We start from the raw sequence: 22,369 nt of genomic DNA, 5'->3' as shown, positions 1-22,369 counted from the left end.
CTGTATAATCTTGACAAAAAGTCTATAGGTAGTCTATACATGAGAGGAAGGCACCAACCACCTAAAGGTGGATTAAGTAACGTTTTTTTTTAGTTTTTTTACTGTTTAGGTGATTCAGTGTAAGAATCAATCGGTCACCCTTGTTCCCACCCTTTTATGGAAGAACCTCGGTTTTCACTGGAAAGCCGCGTGATGACAGTTCGCGCCGCCACTCTGCACTGGAAAGCGGCTCTCTCTCTCTCTCGCTTTGACGGCGCCGCCACCGCTCCGTTCTCTCTTTTATTGTTGCAAATAAAAATTTTCAGCTCTGTCGAGTCAACAAAAAGTGATAAATTTCGTGTTAAAATCGTGCGATTCCGGCCACCAAACTAGCAGCAAAATGTGGCCCCACCGTGCCGGAACCGAGTGACGCCAAGGTGGTGCCCGTAGTGTGCCGTTCCGGGGGGTAAAATTGTGCCAGAAAATCGTCATCAATTCTCGACTCGGCGGCGGCTGACAAGCGATTTGCTTTTGCTGCTGCCTGTGACAGTGCCGTGGAAGAAGAGAAAAAATCAAAATGGTTGTATCGAAGGATGGCAAGCGGCGACGGAAAGTTGGTTCCGCGGCGGCGGCTAGCACCAACGCGAACGCCGCCGGTTCCGGATCGTCCCCAGCGGGTGTGACTCCGTCCGGTGGGGGAGCCGGAACGCGCAGTGGTGGTGGTGGCGGAGGTTCTGGAGCGGCTGCTGCAGCCGCGGTGTCGCCAGCCGCCAGAGATAGTCCCGAGAGGGACCTTTCTCCGCCGGAGGTGCCCAAAAGGTAGGAACAGGAGGAACATCAGTGGGTGGTAGATGGGGGGTCGGGGGGAATTGAAGCTTCGCAGCAATTTTGCAATGTATTTAAGTAAAAGTGTTTTTTAATGCTGTCTAATTTTTTGTTTTTAAGTTAATTTTTTTAATTTATCAATAATTGCAATGCAGTTTCGCAAACAGAAAATTTCAAAACTCATTGCATACATTATTTTATTTTTATTGTTTTTGATTGAACTTTGCAAAATTTCGTAGAATGAATTTATTAATCTTTATTTTACTGAGTTACAAGAAAATGAATTTGTTAAAATATCTCCAAAACGAAACACATCCTAAATAAAGGATTCACCAAATGTACATTCAATAAAATAAGTGAAATATAATTGTGTGTGCAAAAGGATAATTTGAGTATGTACTTTTTTTAAGTTTGGGCAAACACAACAGTTATAACAGTTTTTACCACTTGTTTAAAACCAAGGGGCTGGAAACTCTAATATTACTTATGAATCTTCAGTATACTAACGATATTTCAGTATACTTGTAAGTATACTAACTGAGTGACAAGACATTGTAAGTATATTAAGATATACTTTCAATATATTGGTCAGTGTACTGGCGATAAGGATAGGAATTGATAAGTATACTAAAAAAAAATCAATATACTGGTTAACATTATAAGTATAGTTTGAAGAGTTTCCATCCCCTTGTTTAAAACATCTATTTTAAATTTGAAATATTTTTGTATTTTAAACAAAATTAAATAAAATGCTTCATTCGCAATATTCTTTTTCCCGAAGTCATGCGCATTTTCTTAATGCCATTTAAAAAAAATACAGACTTTCAAAATAAAATAGTTCAAACTACTTAACGTTTTCTTTTATTGAAGCTTTGATATGCTTTATTTCACATTCTTTTTGGAATTTAGTGTAGGTAATAAAATAAATTGCTCATGTGTTGCTTCAAACTTTATGCATTGTATATCATGTTTATTAATTCACAATTATTTATTCATCCGCATTTCTTGAATAATTCCAAAATTATTATTGCAATGCACAATATTTTCAAAAATTTGTTCTAAATTTGTCATGCATTTTTACTACTGCTTTTGAAATGCCTCCAAATTTTGTGGAGTGGTAGAATTAAAAATCATAGTTTAAGTACACTCTGAAGAAATTTAGCAATAAGCAATATTTTGAATTTCACGGAAGATATTTTTGCAATTCCGTTGTGAAACTACTTTTTCCATCATTCTCGCTCTGACAAAATGGTTATCTTTTCATCGTAGATGAAAAGGCTTGTTTTAAAAATGATGTGAATTTTTATGTTTTTGCCTTTCTTACTAAAGAAAGGTATAGGTTTTACTTTATGGCTGGACGTCATATTCATCTTCGTAAATAAGACGATACAGCATGAATATTGATCGGAAAAATCTCCAAAAAATCATACTGCATTGATTTTCGACGCTCTATCGATTTATCTTGACAGAACTCGTCTATCTCCAACCCTCGAATTTAGAGAAAATAAATTTCGTGGAGATCGAGTGATGTTCGTGTGTGGTAAATTTTTGCCAAATTTTGTGTCGCGTCGTTCTCAGCTCCCCTGAATCCGATTTTGATTCTTCTGAATGCATATCAAATTTCGAAATATCCATCTGTTTTCGGATGTGGCCAGACTTTTTCAACAAAATACACAGTTTTCAATTGAAAATATGGTCAATTTTTTTTCATTTTCGTATCTTTCATTTATCTCAAAAATTGCATTTTTCGAGCTCTACAACCTCCCAAATTTTCATCCAGATTCATAATATGGTTCTAGAGTTAGAGCCGTTTGATTAACCTACCATAAGAAAAAAAATCCCTAAAAAAAGGTAAAAGCCCACCTGGTGACCTTCGCCAACATTTTTCGTTTCTAATTTTATCCAAAATTTCTTCCTACATTCATAGTACAGACCATGAGTGAGCATCTGAAACAAATTTGACATCGATCGGCAATCCTGAACAATTTTTAGAACGATTTACTTTTGCCTTTCTTACTAAAGAAAAGTATAGGTTTTACTTTATGGCTGGACGTCATTTTCATCTTCGTAAATAAGACGGTACAGCATGAATATTAATCGGAAAAATCGCCAAAAAATCACACTGCATTGATTTTCGTCGCCAAGTTGACAAGTTGTCAAGTTGAGCTTCGAATACTGGCGCGAGAATGCTGGCGCATAAATGTTTTGGCTCGACTTATACTCGTTTGTAGTAGCTTGTCTACCGATGTTTCCTTCAACATGTACACTCAGAAAAAAGTACTGGCAAAATCCATAAGAACGTCTTATGACCTTTCGACATCAGGATTTTATTCGGGTATCATAAGATTTTCTTATGGCTGGGAGGGGAAATTTGACAAAGCCGTCAATTAAGATTTCCATTGAGTTATCTTATGACATTCATAGATGGAATTGTGAACAAAATATATGGCAATGCTCATGGAGATCATATTAACAAACATCGTTTTTCATAACCATTTTTGCTTATTTTTTATTGAATGAAAACAAAAATTAATTTCAATTTAAACGTATATATTTTTAAATTATCGTATTATACTCAAAACTTCATTTCCTTTTTTGCTTCGAAGAGATGTTTTCTCCGACCTTTGACTAGTCGCTGCATGGAACTGTCCTCATCGATGCTATTCTCCGGATCTTTCTGGAGAATGAGGGCCGCCGTCGGAACCAACGGTTTTTAATGTTATTCAACTTCGAACCAAAACACCCGACACAGAACTTACCTGAGTCTTGGAGGTCGCGGTAAACAAGAAAATTGATTCGTCCGATCAGAAACTCCCAGTGGCGGCAGCATCTTTGTGTAGTTGTTACCGGAACGGATTACGGGGCGATTTGAAGTCGCGAGGGTTTAAAATTGTCTGCACGATCCGTCCTTTCGCCATCTTGAAATGTCAAAAAATTTCACTCTAGCATCTTACGCGAAAACCATTGGCAAATTACAGATGAATTCCATAAGAATTTCTTATGAAGTCCATAGTCTATCAACAGTGGACCAAATACATAAATAAAGTTTAGTTATAACCATATGAATTTATAGTGACGGTCATAAGATTGTCTATGAAAATCGCGAGAGGCTAGTGGTTACTCAAATCAGGCAGCAGATAAGATGTAGTCTTATGAAAATCTTACATTCTTTTTCCTCAGTGTAAGATATCGTAGCTTTTCGGTTTCTTTTGCTCTGTCCGTTTTTGCATAACTGTCCAATGTTTATGCAAAAACTTTTGTGACATAGGACATTTATTCGGGTACGAACAATTTGTTTCCCGTGTGCTCCTAAAATCGCCTTTAAGTAGGCTTCATTTTGTCGTGATTTCGTAAGTTTGTTTAACAGAGTTCATTGGATTCCAATAGGAGCTTTCGAAGCTTCTAAGCTTTATATCGTTTTCAAAGTTTTTAATGCTCGCGACGCCAATGGCTATCTACCTAAGGTTCTCGCGGTTGAGTGTGTAGTGGTGCGGTTGTAAAAATAGCTATCTCTGACTCTCTCACTTTCGTAGATGCTGAATGGCAAGCTTCCCACTGTGCGGTTAACTCGGTTTTGCTTTGCGCCTTTTTGGGCTCGTACCAAAACTAAAAAACCAAAACCGCGGTGTGCGTCGTCACTGACGCATGGGAAGCTTGCCATGCTTGCGTTTGTCATAAACGCTTGTTTGATTAAAAATTTGTACGATTATAAATATTCTTTCAATTTCTTTTGAAAAACACATCATTAATAATACCTTGCTTTCATCATAATATTTTTTGTATCAAGTCGATGTTATGAATTGAAAGAAGTTAAATTCTTTAGTTCTATCTCACCCCTGGTGGAATTAAATCGGGTTTTTTATTAGACTTTTAAATTATTGAAAAAAAAACTAAACCCGAGGAGGTGCGCTTGAAAACCATCTCTACTCGAACCTAAGCGTTTGAATAATTGTATGGCACTTAAATTTAAATCCAGGATTTTAGAAAAATTGCTGTTAATTTCACTCGATTGCGTTTATTTCTGCCAAATTTTAACAAATTCTAATATTTTATTTGAAGATGATTTAAACGATAAAGTCTATAAATGCTAAAGTTTAATCGGGCAAGAATATTTTTTTCCCCGAATCTCGTGGGCTATTTAGTATATTTTTGACACAAGTTGCAAAATCCTTCTATCTTGGAACGGTTCTTTCAAAAGACCGGAGTTTCTAAAAGAACAGCGGTTCTTCTTTTTGAGAGCCATGGTTCGTTCGCTCTTTTTAGTGAACCGGCTCTTTGAGCGACTTGCTCTATTTTAGCCCACCTCTAACTGAAAGGCATTTTTTAGCCACCTCCAATTTTTGTTTTGGACACGTTGGCGGACGATGTTGACCAAAATCGGTGAGTCATCGGTGCAAGTGATCACACTAACCAAAAAGAATTTCGACTTGGTGCTTAAAGAATTAAAGCGTAGAAAGCCGTCCAGTTTCCAACGTTTCGGACGCCGGAATAAAACCGCGGGAGATAAAAGTGCTCTCGCGCAAGACAACGGTAACCGGTACACACACGCTGTACCTGTTGTACCACGGCACCGTCAAGATCCAAGACCTGCGGCGGACTAAGACGTTGGACGGTTTTTGGGTAAACTGGCGGTTTTACACCAAGAACCCGACGGACGTAGCGCAATGCCACCGTTGCCAGAAATTCGGCCACGGCTCGCGGAACTGCAACCTCCGGCCCCGCTGCGTGAAGTGCGGTGAATCACACCTCTCGGAGACGTGTGCACTGCCACGAAAGACAGAACAAACCAATCCGCGCGAAAAGTGCGCGAACTGTGACGGCAACCATACCGGTAATTACCGCGGATGCATCGCGCGCAAGTCCTACCTCGAGGAGCAGGAAAAGAGGATGAAGAAAGCAGCAGCGTCCCACCCTCTTCAGCGAAGTACGAGCGCAGCCGTTCCTGCAGCTGGACTGCGTACGGTTCCAGCGGATAACTCAACGTTCCCTCCTGGTTGGGGGTGTTTGTTCGCCAGCGTGGTCGCTGCCGGTAGTGGCAATGCGGCCCAGCAAGAAGTCACCGGGGAAGATCTCTTTACCCTGCCGGAGTTTTTTGCTTTCGCGGGGGGGATGATGACGCGGTTTCGGAGTTGCCGGAATAAGGCGAAACAAATCCTGGTCCTTGGGGAGCTGATGATCAAGCACATCTATGTATAATTGCTTTTTTCTGTGATCTAGTGTTAAGCTTTCTCTCTATCTGTCCTTTTCCCATTGCACTTTCTGTAAGTTTTTTTGAACTTTTTTCTTACTTTTGTCTTCTATTTAAATTAAATAATTTAATATTTATAAGTAATAATGCTTTCGATTGAATTACGATGTAACACACAACTGAAAAGAACTCCTAAACTCTGTTATGTACCTTAATGAACTAATTGTAACTTGATTATTCACTAATAAAACCGAACTAAATTGAATTGAATTAAAAATGTTCCAATTCGCCCAAGTTTGCCGATTATCAACTTTGTTTTCAATCGCTTTTGTAAACAAATGGTAAAAATTAAAATGATGATTCCACAAAACAAAAGAAGATTGCATCAATTATGAAATAAGACATATTGAATCAACAAAAACTTTGATGTTAGTTTGAAGCCAAACATAGATCCAGGGTTTTTTACAAAATTTATTTTCCCTAAAGTACGGTATGCTGATCGGAAGGAACGCGGTCAAGAAATGTTGCGTGTTCTTTTCGTGACCCCCCCAAGAAAAGTTGACAGTTCGGTATGAGCGCGATTGACGGTGTGCGCGCTTGAGGTTCTTTCGAGGAAAAAATAAAAATATTCAAAACTTAAAATTAAATAGATTAAAAATGTTTATTCAAAACTTTTAACAACAATTATAAACAAAATTAAGAAATCAACAAGAAAAACTAAAATTAAAAAAATATGTAATTATGAAATAAGGAAATTAAAAAACTATGTAATTATGAAATAAGAAAATTAAAAAATTAGGAAATAAGGAATCCAAGGAATTAGGAAATTTGGAAATTATGATATTAGCAAATTAGTAAAATAAAGAAAATGAGAAAATTATGAAATTATAAAACAAGGAAATTAAGAAATTAGGAAATTAATATGTAAGGAAATTAGGATGTTAGGAAATTGGGAAATGAGGAAATTAGGAAATTTGGAAATAAGGAAATTAGGAAATAAGGAAATTTTTAAAATTAGGAAACTAGGAGATTAGAAAGTTAGGAAGTTAGGAAATTAAATTAGGATATTAGGAAGTGAGGAAGTTAGGAAATTGGAAAATTAGGATATCAGGAAACTAGGAAATAAGGAATTTAAGAAGTTAGGAAATTAGGGAATTAGGAAGTAAGGAAATTAAGAAACTAGGAAATTAGGTTTTTAAGAAGATAGGAAGTTTAGAAATTTTGAAATTGATATGTAAGGAAATTAGGAAGTTAGGAAATTATGAAATAAGGAAAATAGGAAATTCAGAATTAGAAAATCGTGAAATAAGGAAAATAATATGTTAGCAAATTAGGATGTTGAGGAGTTAGGAAAATAGGAAGTTAGGAAGTAAGGAAGTTAGGAAATTAAGAAGTTAGGGAATTAGGAAATCAGGCAATTAGGAAGTTAGGAAATTAGGAAACTAGGAAATAAGGAATTTAAGAAGTTAGGAAATTAGGGAATTAGGAAGTAAGGAAACTAGGAAATTAGGTTTTTAAGAAGATAGGAAGTTTAGAAATTTTGAAATTGATATGTAAGGAAATTAAGAAGTTAGGAAATTATGTAATAAGGAAAATAGGAAATTCAGAAATTAGAAAATCGTGAAATAAGGAAAATAATATGTTAGCAAATTAGGATGTTAGGGAGTTAGGAAAATAGGAAGTTAGGAAGTAAGGAAGTTAGGAAATTAAGAAGTTAGGGAATTAGGAAGTTAGGAAATTAGGAAACTAGGAAATAAGGAATTTAGGAAGTTAGGAAGTTAAGAAATCAGGAAATTTGGAAGTATGGAAATCAAGATGGATATTAGGAAATTAGGATATTCGGAAGCTAGGAAATTAGGAAGTTAGGAAATTTGAAAATTATAAAATAATTATGATGTTAGTTAGGAAATTTGGAAATTATAAAATGATTATGATTATGATAATGAATAAAATAAATTCTTCCCTGGGCTTTGTCATAATGAGTGTCATAGGTTTGATGCTTGTTTGGCAAAGAGTATGATTTGATTCGATGTGGAATTAAAATCGAAGTGTTCAGTATATTGCTGAAGCTTCCATTTTTACACATGGACACCACTTCATGCTGCGAGAACCCACTTTGGCGTAGTCTCAGGGCTTAATCGATGGCCGGTAAGCTGTCATCGAGACAAGGAGGTTCTCTGATAGTGGAAATATCACATTTGTACAATGAACCGCTACAAAAAATTTGTCAAAATTTTCATAGAGTCTCGATCAATCAATAGTGAAATGATATCGGACTAAATTCGTTGATCTGTTGAACTAACGGTTGTCGGATTATGATTGTATCGACCATTGTTGCGAATCGAGGATCTACTGGAATTCTGACGAACAAATGGTCGTCTCTTTTTCAATTCACGACTTGTAAAATATCAACTGTTTTTTTTTTTTAAGAAGCCAGACAGGTTTTAAAAGAAACGTTTTTTTTGGTTAATAATTAAAATGTCGGGGATTTGAGATAAGAGTAGCTTTCGGATAGGTTGCTTTAAATCTTGTATTCAATTCAAGTTAGGTAGTTATCCGCAAATGAATATTTGGACTTATATGAATAATTGAACATTTTGGACTTATGAATAACACACAACTGTGCATTTATTCTAGAGTCAAATCCATACAGCGTCAGTGTTTATTTGGTCGAAGTGTACTAATTCATTGGCAGATCTGGTTCTAGTTGTAATGTACGACAAGACTACTGACGGACGTGACAGGACGAGGTCCCAGTTTAGAGGTTTCGACATCAACGATGTGCGGCTGGATCACCCTCCCAAAAAAAAAAAAAAAGATAATGAATAAAATAAATTCTTAAATTCTTAAATTATTAAATTCTTACATTCTTAAATTCTTAAATTCTAAAATTCTGATATTCTGAAATTCTTAAATTATTAATTTTTTAAATTCTTATTTTTTTAAATTTCTTTATTCTTAAATTTTTCATTCTAGATTTTTTAATTTTGGAAGAAATAGAGTTTTTGATTGTTATAATTTCGAGGTTTTCATAAATTTAAATTTACGAATTTCTATATTTCTGATTTTTTAAACTTTTGGAATTTAGACTTGTACATTCGTTTCGAATTTTAACATTTTTGATCTATTGAATTTATTAAAAACTTTAATTTTAAAATTATTATTAAATTCTGCTTATTTTCAATTTTAATTTTCCAAATTTCAGATTTTTGTTGAAATTTTCTTTATTATTTTAAAAAAAAGTTATTTGAAATTTCTGAAAGGTTTGTTTGTTCTTCATATTTTTGAATTTGTTGTTTGGTTGGATTTCAAAATTTCAGATTATTATTGTATTTTCAGTAAGAACATAGATATTTGTATGATTATTGTCAAGTTTAATTTAACTCTGATTTACTTCATTTTGGTCTTCGAGTGTGGATAAATCAGACAGTGCAGAGGACTGTCCGCGGCGGGCGCTCTAAAATTCTTTGTGTAAATATGGGTATTCGGCGCCGTCGCTCCGTGCCATACTTTCATACACTTAGGAGCCCAGGGCGGCGAAGTCCTTGTAGATAAAAAGGAAGACACTAGTGGTTGGTACTAGCAACGGTGGCCGACAGCTATAAAGTAAACTTCGTTTTTCGCAGGGGACTCATAATCCAGAGGTAGCTGGTTGGTACTAGCAATAAATTTTTGGTGACACGATAGCCGACATCTATAAAGACAACTACTCCCTTTCGACCAAAAAACTTAATCTGTCCTTTTAGTTTCAATATTCTGCTTTTTGAGATTCGTCGGGAATTTTAAATATTATTATATCCAATACAAAATTATTGAAGCCGGCCAAGGATTGATACCTAAGAGCATGCAATGGCACTGACCTTGTTGCGTGCTCTTCGGTTGACGTTCACGTAAGGAACATCCTGGAAGGAGCGTAACTAACTACATCCGTAGTTCTGTTAGATCATCCGAATTATCTTGATCAGAACAGTATAGCTCTGGTTCTTTGCGAGTGTCCTATTTTCTTACCTCCACGTTGGCTTGGTTTTCATGATGACCTAGCTGGTGGCCTGTGGAAACGGATCGTAAACCTTTGACCACCGCGGGTCAGAGTCGAGACGGCTAAAAGAAAGGGGCGCGACAATGTGGGAAAGGGAAGTAATTTGTGATTGTAGACGGTATTGTTTTGATTCGCAGTATGTTGAGTCAACTGCTGTGGATGTACCTGAAACATCGCACAACGGGGTTTCTCTTCTCTTCATTCTCAGCTACCACCTATCTCCTATTTTTATTTTGCTCTTCTGATTCCCAATTCTTCACTGATTCTTCTATTTAATATCCAACATTTGATTTTAATTTTACTAACTTTTTTTTTTCTCTTATCTCTCAAAGCTTTTCCACTCTTTTCTATCTAGTAATATCAAGTCTATTTATCATTCGCCTAATCTTTTTTTGATTTTATTGCGAATTAATTTATTTGAATAATTCTTTATCTGTCCTATAAATTATCATTACTATAATCTAAGCTTGTTTTGTATCTCTATTTATTAACTGTTGTCTAATTTTACATATAATACATCTAGCTTCTCATTTTGCCTTCCTCACTGAGGTAAGGCTATAATCCTGCTCTAAAAATGAACTTCGTATAAAAACGTCGTAGACTCACCTTCATGTATACATATCGACTCAGAATCGAAAACTGAACAAATGTCTGTGTGTATGTGTGTGTGTATGTATGTATGTGACCAACAAACTAGCTCATGTTTCTCGGCACTGGCTGAACCGATTTGACCCGAACTTGTTGCATTCGACTTGGTTTAGGGTCCCATAGATCGAGTTTTGTACAGATTGAAGTTTCGATAAGTAGTTCAAAAGTTATGTATAAAAATGTGTTTTCACATATATTTGGATCTCACTTAAATGTATGTAAACTATGTCCGGGTCCATTATCCGACCCATCGTTGGTTAGGTTATCAAAATATCTTTCCAACGAGTCCAAAACATTGAAGATCTGGCAACCCTGTCTCGAGATATGGCCACTTAAGTGATATTGATATACTTTTTTGAAGCCGGATCTCACTTAAATGTATGTAAACTATGTCCGGGTCCATCATCCGATCCATCGTTGGTTAGATTGTCAAAAGACCTTTCCAACGAGTCTAAAACATTGAAGATCTGGCAACCCTGTCTCGAGATATGGCCCCTTAAGTGATATTGATGTACTTTTTTGTAGCCGGATCTCACTTAAATGTATGTAAACTATGTCCGGCTCCACTATCCGACCCGACGTTGGTTAGGTTATCAAAAGACCTTTCCAACAAGTGCAAAACATTGAAGATCTGGCAACCCTGTCTCGAGATATGGCATCTTAAGTGATATTGATGTACTTTTTTGAAGCCGGATCTCACTTATATGTATGTAAACTATGTCCGGATCCATTCGACCCATCCTTGGTTAGGTTATCAAAAAACCTTTCCAACGAGCCCAAAACATTGAAGATCTGACAACCCTGTCTTGAGATATGGCCACTTAAGTGATATCGATGTACTTTTGGAAGCCGGATCTAAAAATAGATGAAACTTGTGTACAGCCATTGTTGTGAGGAAGGCTCCAACCACATAGGTGAATTAAGTTAGTTTTTATTCTTTAAAATACGCTCACCATTCTCTTACTATTGATACTTGATTTTTATAAAATAAATTCTCTTTTTCTGTCTATTGTTTTCAATCTTCACCCTTTTTTCAAACAAGTGAGGTTTGAGCCCTTACTCAATTTATGGAATGGTTAAAGGATTAACACAAATATTACTATTGTATTTTTGGTTACTTAGGACCAAAAATTGTAACAAATTTGCGACAAAAGAAATAGCAACAGATAAACAGACTCAACAATAGGGAAGATTTCAGGAGAAAACAATACACAGTAAATAACAATAAGTTTTCGAATTCAAACTAAAAATAAAACAGTTTGCTTTAATGAAAGTTGATAGGCACACATCAAATGGTTAGGCGCTTATACTTACATCAAACCCTACGTAATGTACCACCCCCGGCCGAGTTAAAATGCGTAACCGGAAAAGAAGGTGTGCATGCCTGGCACGAACACTCAAAGCGTGTTCTAGCGTGCTGCTCGTACTGACTCAGAGCAAGGGTGAGATGTAGGTGTAAGGGCAGTGCGTGTTCGTCGGGAACCAAGTGCATAAGATCGGTCAAGGCCCGTTCTTACACTGAAAATTGCGAATTGCGAATTTTTTTTTAATTGAACTTTTTCTAAAGTAAAACTGTTTTGCCAATGTTAAAATTCTAATAGAATAATTGATTCTAATCGTGCCACTTCGATTTTGTCTGAAGGAAGATATAATCTAGTAAAATCTCAGATGTCATTCGCGGTCCTGTTGCTTAGGGAGCGTTCTTTTATTACGTAACGCAGTAGGGGGGGAGGAGGGGGGGGGGTCGGAGGCCGTGTTACGCTCCATACAAAATTTTTAAAATTTGTATGGAAATTTTGTTACGAGGGGGGGGGGAGGGGGTCTAAAAGTCCGATTTTTCGCGTTACGTAATAAATAAATGCTTCCTTAGTACCTTCGAGTCAGACGTTATTCAACGTCAAAATGATAAAGGTCGGCATTCGGACGCCTAGATCCGAATAGAAAGCTAGCGATAGAGACCGCAATGACCTGTGGGTTTTTGAGCGAATACAATTCAGTTGCCAATGGACGGCGAAAGGTCAAATTTGAATTATTCTAATGTCCTGAAAAGAAATTTCTTTTACAAAACCAAACTCCTCTCTCTATTCATTCTCAGACCTAAAGTGCAAGCACAGCGCAAGTTCGCCCAGGGCCAGGGAGCAGCCTCCACATCGGCATATCTTAACTTTGCCGCCAATCCATCAAACTCATCAAAGGATGCACAAAACCGATCGGCCGACGCCGGCCACGTTCCGGAGCTGCTGCCCAACATGCGCCCAAACACCGAGGATTTCCTCACGTTTCTGTGCTTTCGCGGCACGAACGTGCTTCCGCCCAGTTTGGACTTTTTCAACACGGCCAGCCAACAGCAATCGGCGTCCGGATCCGCGCCCAAGCCGGTCCCTTCGACATCTGCCACGGCGTCGTCTGCTACGACGGTACCACAACAAGCTGGTACATCTGCTAAAAAGGCGCCTGAGGTTTCTCCGCCTGAAACGGCTAAAAAGGAGGAAAATGGCTCCACGGACAAGAAAGTGGAACAGCCGGAAAAGCCTGCATTTATGCCGTTTGCCGTGCGGAAGCGTGCCGAGCAACATCCGGAAAATCGCCGGGTGCAAACGGTGCAAGCTCTGCGGAAGAAGTACCACGAACAGCGAATGGCCAAGTTACGCGTAACGGCGTACAATAAACAGACGCGAGGTGGGAATGTCAAGGACAAGGCCGAGGCGGAGGACGACGAGGCAGACGTGGAAGATTTGCAAGCGACTGAAAGTCCTAGGAAAGATTCGGCTAAGAAAGAGAAGGTAACACCCGCGAAGAAGAAGGTGGTGACGACTAAAAAGAATGCCAAGAAGACTGCAAAAGGCGCTAAGAATGAAAACGTACAGGATTTGATTGATATTAAGGTAGTTTTGAACAAGGATGATGTTGAAATGAAGAACGTATCAAATGAAACTAAAAAGGAGCCCAAAAAAGAAGTTGCAGCTTCGAAAACTCCAGCCAAGGGAGCCAAAAGGAAATCGTTGAACTCGGAAGACAACGAAAAACGAACTACGAGACTATCGGCACTGCGGAGTCCGCAACCGAACACTTCAACGGTGGATGTGGAACCGCCAAAGCCAAAAGAAGAAGTAGCTGAGGCTCCCGCTGTACTGGACTTCTCGTCCGACGACGATGAACCTCTTCTCAAGAGGGCCGCAGCCAAGAAGAAGGCCACGGCGCGCAAAGCATCCGCTAAAAAGGGTCGCAAATCGGAACCGATTCCGGAGAAAGCACCCGAAGAACTTCCGGAGAAGAAAGCGCGACGCTCGGAATCGGTCAGCCGGAAGTCCGACGTCAGTTCGAAAAAGTCCGACACGCCAATCGTCAAAAGCACACCACCATCGCGAAAAGCCCCCCGGGGGAGGAAAAAGAAAGAAGAGGACTCACCTCCGGCGCCGGAAGAAGCTACGCCCGAGGCACCCGCGCCACCCGTCGTTGTCGAAGAGCCGGCTGAGGAGGTCGTCAAGTCTCCGCCCAAATCTACTCCGAAGAAAGGTGGTGCTGCTGCAGCGAGGAAGAAAAAGGTTGAACCGACGACCTCTCCGGTGGCGGCACCCGAAGTTGAGGAGAAAAAGATGAAGAAAACTCCGGAACCACCGCCGGAGGTGAGTGCTCGACCCAGCCGAAAAACAAAAGAGGCAGCTACGCTTTACATGGAGTTGATTGGGCGTAAGTTTAATCACGACGATAAATCCGACGATGACGCATCATCGCTGGATAGCTTGGAGTTGCCAAACGTGCGCCGGCTGGAGCAGATGGAGAATGAGCTCAAAGCGAACGCTGGAAAGAAGGATGAAAAAGGCTCCGCTAGGAAAGGTCGCCAAAAGAAGACCCCGCAAGAGGTTGTGGACAATAGTAAGCCCGTGGAAGCGCAAGAATCTAAACCGGTTGAGAAGAGTTTCAGTGATTCCGATGAGGAACCGCTGGCTTCCAAGTTCCAACGAAAGAAGCAGCAAATTCGACAAAAGCTGAAAGGAAAAGCGAAAAAATCTTCGCCGGCGAAGAAAACGCCAACAAAATCAAGCCCAGTAAAGGAGGCTGAACGTGAGGTTGAACCAAAATCAGAGGAGAAACCCTCGGAAGTTGTAGCCAATAGCGCCGAACCGCCCGTGGAACAATTACCGTCCCCTGTTCCGAAACCTGTAACGCCAGCCAAATCTCCCTCAAGTTACAGGCCACGCCTCCGCCGAAAACGTCCAGTCCCAAGGTTTCAACGCCACACACGCAAGCAGTGGTTCCTCTTCCGTTGATCAGTCCAGATGTAATCCGATCTCCCGGAACCGACGACCGAATAAACAAATCACACGATAACACATTCCAGTCCACGACGGTAGAGCCGAGTCCCGTTAAGCAGCCAACGTCCCAAGCGCAACCGTTTATTCGTACGGTCAAGCAAGTTCCCGCTGCGGAAGCTCCTGAAAAGCCAGCGGTCCCAGCCGTACCGGAAATACCCTTCAATCGCAATGTGAAGAATGACTTCAACCTGGACGAGTCGGACTTTCTCAAAGGGTTCGATCAAACTTCTCCGACCTCGCCCGTTGCTCCCAAGTCGAACTCGCTGCTTGGTAACCTTCTACCCAGCAAAGAAGAATCGGAGAAAATCTTTGGAATTGCCAGCGTCAGTCTGGCGCAAAGTTCCGGTCCGTTGGACACCAAGTGCACCTTAGGAAAGTGTGGCTCCGTTCACAAGCCTCCGCTGGGACCACCCGTGCTGACGGAATCCCTTCTCGGTGGCCACCTATCGCCACGCGATCGGCGGAAAACCAAGGTCAACATGACCCACGAACAGATCCAAAAATGGATCGATGAAACTTCGTGGTCGCCGGTTCCCGACGATCTGGACGCGGATTTGAAAATTCTGGAAACGCCCAAAACTCCAACTCCAACGCCGACATCCAGCGCATGGGAGAAACTGGTTGGAGAAAGTAAGTCGGAACCGGCCGCGGAAGCGCCCTCCCCCACGATACAACCGAAAAAAGAGGAAACAAAACCCCCAACGCCACAACCCAGCGGAAGTGGCTCGCGAGGGCCAACGCTGAAGGCCAAACCCGTCGCGGTGAAACCGGAAAAGGAAGTCCCTAAAGAACCGGTCGCGACACCGGAACCGCCAAAGACACCCGTCGCCGAGAAAAAGCCGCCCGTGGACGAGATCAAAGAGGAAGAAAAGGTCAAAACGTCCCCGAAGCTCCGCACACCTTCTCCGTTGAAGAAGGAAACCAAGAAGCCGGAACCCGCGGCTGTGAATGCTACGACGACGCCGGCCGTGGCCTCAACCACCACAGCGGCAGCAAGCACAAGCTCGACGCAAGCTGATCGCAAGCCAATCTACAAACAGGGCAGAACGCCAGTTTACAAGCAAGAGGCCTTAAAACCGACGCAGAAATCAGTCGCTGGAACTGGAACCAAGTTTGGTGCATTCTCCGCGGACAACGAACCGAGCGTGTACTCGTTCGACAATGAGGACAGCTTCGTACCGATGGCTACGCCCTTTCGGCGACACAGCCGACGGGAGAGTTGCAACTCATCGGCGCGAGATGAAGCACAGACGTCAGAAGTGCCTACCGGGGGGAAGGGCAAGGGTGACGAGGAAAAGGCCGGTTCGAGTAACACGTTCCAGAAGCCAACGAGCTTAAGCACTCCGACAAAGGGTGGCGTTCAACCGGCGGTTAGCTTGACGTTGAGTCCGGACGAGGGCGCCAAGACGGCTGCGATTACGGTTCCCTTGGACGAGGAGTCGCGCAAGGTGGAGGAAAAAGAAGAGAAGAAAGAGGGCGAAGATTCGGACGAGGAAGGTCACACGTTTTACATTCCGTTGCAGGGTCCTAATGCGGCAAGTTCTAGTGGCAAATCGGATCAGCTCATTCAGGGAGTGGCCGTCAAGTTGGGCACGGAGGGACCGGAAGGACCTAATCAGCGCGTAATAATGCACGCCAAGCTGGTGACGAAAGCACAAATGGGATCGAACACGACACCGATCCCGGAATCGATGAACGTACAAGAGCTGGTGAAGAGTCTGATGGCGGCAGGTCCAAGCATGAGCAAGGATGGCATTTCCAAAATGGTGCCCGTAGGAACGGTTCAACCCAGGTTCAAGTCGAGCGAAACAAAGGAGAAATCTCCTGCGCCGCCACCAACTCCAGCTCCGGAGGATGCACGAGGAGGTCTCTCGCGAATCAACTCCAACTCTTCGCTGAACTCTTCCCAGCGGTCCAAGCCGAACAAGGCCAAAGCCAAGTTGGACACGGCAGTGCAGCCGGACAACAATACGGCCTTCCCTCGGCGGGACGATCCGGCACAGATGGTTGAGGCACCGGTTTTTAAACCGAACGACAAAGAGTTCAGCGACCCCATCGAGTACATCGAGCGAATTGCTCCGGTGGCGGCCCGATTTGGCATCTGTCGGATTATTCCGCCGGCCAGTTTCAAGCCGGAATGTCGGATAACGGACGATATGCGCTTCATGGCGTACAACCAGTACGTGCACAAAATGCTTCACCGGTGGGGACCGAGTGCCAAAGAGTACGCTGCCATCAAGAAGTATCTGGCGACGCAGAGCATCAATCTGCAAAGTCCACCGTTGATCGGCGGCATGGAGGTAGATCTTCCCCGGCTTTATCACACCGTACAGGAGCTTGGAGGGTTGAAGGAGGTCATCGAGAAGAAAAAGTGGGCCCGGGTTTCCGAAGATATGTGCTTCCCGAAGTCGGCCCACGATCGCGTCTCCAAGCTGGACGACATCTACTGTAAATATCTGCTCCCGTACGATACGCTTTCGCCGGCCGAACGGCAAAAACTGTTTGACGAAGTGGAAGCAGACTGGGCCAAGCGGGAGGCGAAGGCACGTCGGAACGCGGACAAGTGTGTGAGCTCGGAGACTCGCAACAGCGAAGATTCCGACGAGGATGAAGAGGATTCCAATGAGGACGAAGAGGACGACGAGTTCTCGATGGAGTGCATCATGAAGGGACGCACCATGCCGTTGAATCAGTTCTTCCGGATAGCGCGCAACACGATGGCCCTGTGGTTTAAGAATTCCGAACCAACCGTGGCGGAAATCGAAAGCGAATACTGGCGCCACGTGGCCGTTCGCGATAGCCACGTTTGTGTCCACTCTGGCTCGATCGATTCCAGCGCGTACGGGTTCGGATTTCCCGCACCCAAAGTAAAAGGTTCCTCTTGTGCCAAACATCCGTGGAACCTGAAAGTCCTCACCAACAATAGCAGCTCGATTCTTCGCTCGCTCGGTCCGGTCATGGGCATCACCATTCCAACACTCCACGTGGGAATGCTGTTCAGCGCTTGCTGCTGGTATCGCGACCCGCACGGTCTCCCCTGGATCGAGTACCTCCACACGGGAGCCAACAAAATCTGGTACGGCGTTCCGGACGACCAAAACTCCAACTTCCGCTCGGCCTTAACGTCGCTCGTCCCGACCCATTGCCAAAACAAAACCATCTGGCTGCCCTGCGACACGGCAATGGTTCCGCCGCACATGCTGACCGATCGGAACGTGTCGCTGTGCCGAACCGAGCAACAGCCCGGCCAGTTTGTGGTTGTGTTCCCGCGCGCCTACACGTCCAGCCTGTGCACCGGGTACGCCGTCTCCGAGAGTGTCTACTTTGCCTCCAGCTCGTGGCTTGGGACGGCCAAGGAGGACTTTAGGGTGAGTCAGTTTGTGGTGTTGTATGTCTTCTTCTGCGAAGTTAATTTTTTCCTTTCTTCCCCTCGCAGGACATTCGCGAAAGCTGTGAACCTACCATGTTCTCCGTCGAGCAGCTCGTGTTTGCCATCGCGAACGATCAGCGCAGCAACCACGACACGCTCGTGCAGGTGCTGCCGATGATCAGCGACATCTACGACAAGGAAAAGGAGCAGCGAGAAGTTATCAAGGTGAGTTGAAGCCTTTTAAAGTTACCCCGTTCGCGTCGTTATTCCGATTCCTCTTTCACAGAACCACGGCGTCAACAAGTCCGAGAAGATCGAATCGAAGAAGAAGACCGCCTCGCTGGAGGAGTTCGAGTGTGACATTTGCCGCGCGAACCTGTATCTGTCGCTCGTACGCGTCAAGATCACCGGCGACGACGACGAAACGCTGGACGAGGACGAGCGGATCTACTGTCTGAAGCATGCGATCAAGTTCCTGTCGGACAGCCGGCTGCCGGCCAAGTTTTGCAAGCTCGCCTGCACGTACTCGCTGGACGATATCGAGGAGCTGCTGCGCAAGCTGCAGGACCGGATAGCCAACAAGAAGACGACCAAGGGGGCGGCCGGCGGCGGCGGCGGAAGCAGTGCCGGTGGTGGTGGCGGCGGTGGCGGTGGACGCGGTAAGTCCTCGCTACATCTGGCCTCCACGTCGTCGCAGTCTTCTTCGTCATATCAAGCGCCTAGTCACAGTAAGTACGCCGGAATGGCGACGATGCTGAAATAAGTGTGTGTGTTTTGCTAGAGAACGACCCTCCCCAAAACAACAACAACACACACACCAACGGTGTGTGCGTGTGTGATAGTCTTTGTGCGTGTGCGTGTGTATTTCTCTATCGAGATATGTTCTAGATATGTTTTTTTACACATCACTGACCGACAGACCAGTGATGACGATAGGTTTGATATCGTGCCGTGTGCAGTTTAAGTTAAGAGTGTAATATTGTATACACGTGTGCAAAAGGTCCTCGAAGCAACACGGTGACTTCTTGGATGAATCATGTATAGAAATTAATTGTAGATATGCAGAAAGAGTAAACATTTATCGAAACTACGAGCGAGTGTAATTGGTTTCCCCTTTTTACTGATACTCCTCTTGGTAGACACTGAAACGCGCGGTATTGAACGTTACACGCTAGACGAAACGATTGGAAATGGCGCTGAAGACGTCGCTTTTCCACTTAAACTTGAGGTGAAAACCTCGTGTAACGTTTAGCTCCCTTGTATAGAATGATGTTTCTGTGGTATTTAGATAACGAGGGAGAAACGCCCACACCTAGTGATACCATACGATTCCGCTGCATTGTACAAGAGTTGTGTGTGTTGCTGTAACTATCCAGTATTAATGCTAAGATCACATACACAAAAACAAATAGTAACCTATATTGTATAGAGCTAAATGGCAGATCGATGTATGTGTGGTGATTTGAGCGGGCTAAACCCAATGGAATCAGGTAGTCAAACTACCCATCCTCAGTTCGAAACGTTAAGCCCAGAACTCAGCTAGTGCAAATCACATTGTTCGATCTCTCAGCACACAATCTCCATCAAAATGGCGCTTCTTATTTTACAGAACGTTACATCGCTAATCACTAATTTTACTAACACATTACAATGGTATACAACAGAGTTTGTAACATTTTCATAAGTGATACATGTGTAAATAGGTGTGTTATTTAACATTTTAAACATTAAGTTTTGCAATACATTGAGTGCAATCGGCGGCATATAAAAGTGAAAAATCCTCCAACGCAGCACACACTCAACCCCTTCCTCCCGTTGTATGCTTCCGATGAAAAAACAAAAACACACACACACAAACTACTAAGTCACTTAAGTTTCCCAAACTGTCTCGTCCGACAAAATCTACAAAAAAATTAAACGCTTAAAAAAACCACAAACGGAAGCGGTCAAAATTTTTAAAACGCATTTATTCTCCTTTTTCGTTTGCACGTAATATTTATGCAAACCCCAACACTAGCAATTAAGCGAATGGAGAACAATATTTGAAACAAACAAAAAACACACACACACTAACTATACTATTATAAATGAATATATCAAACGTATCGGGACGAAAGAAAGAGAGAGAGAGAGAAACGGAAATAATAAGGAGTCACTTCTCGCAGATTATATATTGAGATGGTAATAATATATCGACAGATTTAAAATATTGTGAACGGAGAATAAGCGAACGTTTCTAATAGAAGAAATTGATGAATAAACTATAAGATAACTATTGTAGAACAATACCAAAAAAAAGCAGTGTGTTACATTTATGCCGAAAAATGCCCTGGGAAATGTATAGGACACGTTTTGAGCGTGAGGCTAAACTTTTATCACATAAAATAAGTATGTTTAAGTGAATGAAGCATTCGCTGCAAAACCTTTTTTAAATTGAAATTAAATATGTCTTTATTCAAATTTCTTATAATAATTACATTTCTTTTACATGCTAAGTGCTTACTTCTACTGCTCGTACAACCTCCAGATGCGCTGCCACTGGACTCGGTCCTGGGCTGCTACTCTCCAATTCCGCTGCGGAACTCCCACACTTTCCAGATCTTCCTCCACTTGGTTTAACCACCGTGTACGTTGCGCCCCCCTCCGCCGCGTTCCAACCGGCTCCGAATTGAACACCAACTTCATCGGATTGATTGTCCGGTTCGGTTGGCGTGCATCCAGCGCGTCCGGCATTCTTGCGACGTGTCCGGCCCACTGGATTCGGCCGGCCTTGGCGACCTTCCGAATACTTGGCTTGCCGTAGAGTTGCGCCAGCTCGTGGTTCATCATTCTCCTCCATACAGTGTTCTCACGCACACCGCCAAAGATCGTCCTAAGCACTCGCCGTTTGAAAACTTCAAGCGCCTGTAGGTCCTCTTCGAGCATCGTCCACGTCTCGTGCCCGTAGAGAACGACGGGTCTTATCAGCGTTTCGTACATGGTGCACTTTGTACGCCGGGAAAGATGACCAGACCGTAGGGTCTTGTGGAGTCCATAGTAGGCACGACTACCGGTGATGATGCGCCTCCGAATTTCTCTGCTGCAGTTGTTGTCCGACGTATCCAACGATCCGAGGTACACAAACTCCTCCACGACCTCGAACTCGTCCCCGTCGATCGTCACGCTCGGTCCTATGCGAGCCCTAAGGGACGCGGTTCCTCCTGCCAGCAGATACTTCGTCTTCGCAACATTCACCTTCAATCCAACCTTATCCGCTTCCCGCTTCAATTCGGTGTACCGCTTAGCCACCTCTTCGAACGTTCTGCCGACAATGTCCATGTCGTCGGCATAGCAGATGAATTGGCTGGACCGGTTGATAATCGTGCCCCGCATGTTGAAGCCCGCCCGCCTCATAACACCTTCAAGCCCAATGTTGAAACAGAGGCCGGAGATGCCGTCGCCTTGTCGCAGTCCCTTGCGCGACTCGATCGGGTCGGACATCGCCCCCGAAATCTTCACGCTGCACCGTGCCCCATCCATCGTTGATTTCACCAGTCTGATCAGCTTCCCGGGAAATTACGGCTTACATGATGATCTTCCATAGCTCTTCGCGATCGATCGAGTCGTACGCGGCTTTGAAATCGATGAACAGGTGGTGCGTCTGGATCTGGTACTCGCGACACTTTTGGAGGATTTGGCGTAGCAAAAAGATTTGGTCCGTCGTCGATTTCCTCCACGAAACCGGCTTGGTACGTCCCAACGAAATCCTTTGCTCGCTCCGACAGACGACAGAAGATGATCTGAGACAGCACTTTGTAGGCCGCGTTGAGAATAGTGATGGCTCGATAGTTCTCACATTCCAACTTGTCCCCTTCTTGTAGATCGGGCATATTACTCCCTCTTTCCACTCCTCCGGTAGCTGTTCTGTGTCCCAGACCTTGACTATCAGCCGGTGTAGGCAGGCCGCCAGCTTGTCCGGGCCCATCTTGATGAGTTCAGCACCGATACCATCCTTACCCGCTGCT

General features: G+C 43.0%; 1 protein-coding gene across 1 annotated transcript; it reads left to right on the top strand.

The window, feature by feature from the left end:
- The first annotated feature begins 265 nt into the window (after positions 1-265).
- LOC6035613 (protein Jumonji) lies at positions 266-20,663 on the top strand. Its single transcript, XM_038259122.1, is given in 5 exon segments — positions 266-798; positions 12,775-14,861; positions 14,864-18,363; positions 18,432-18,590; positions 18,652-20,663. Coding segments are annotated over 5 exon segments (6,465 nt in total). The 5' UTR covers positions 266-556; the 3' UTR covers positions 19,129-20,663.
- Positions 20,664-22,369: the final 1,706 nt, after the last annotated feature.

Source organism: Culex quinquefasciatus, chromosome 3 (assembly GCF_015732765.1).
Source record: "Culex quinquefasciatus strain JHB chromosome 3, VPISU_Cqui_1.0_pri_paternal, whole genome shotgun sequence".
NCBI lineage: Eukaryota > Metazoa > Arthropoda > Insecta > Diptera > Culicidae > Culex > Culex quinquefasciatus.
This window is presented reverse-complemented; position numbering and strand designations above follow the sequence as displayed.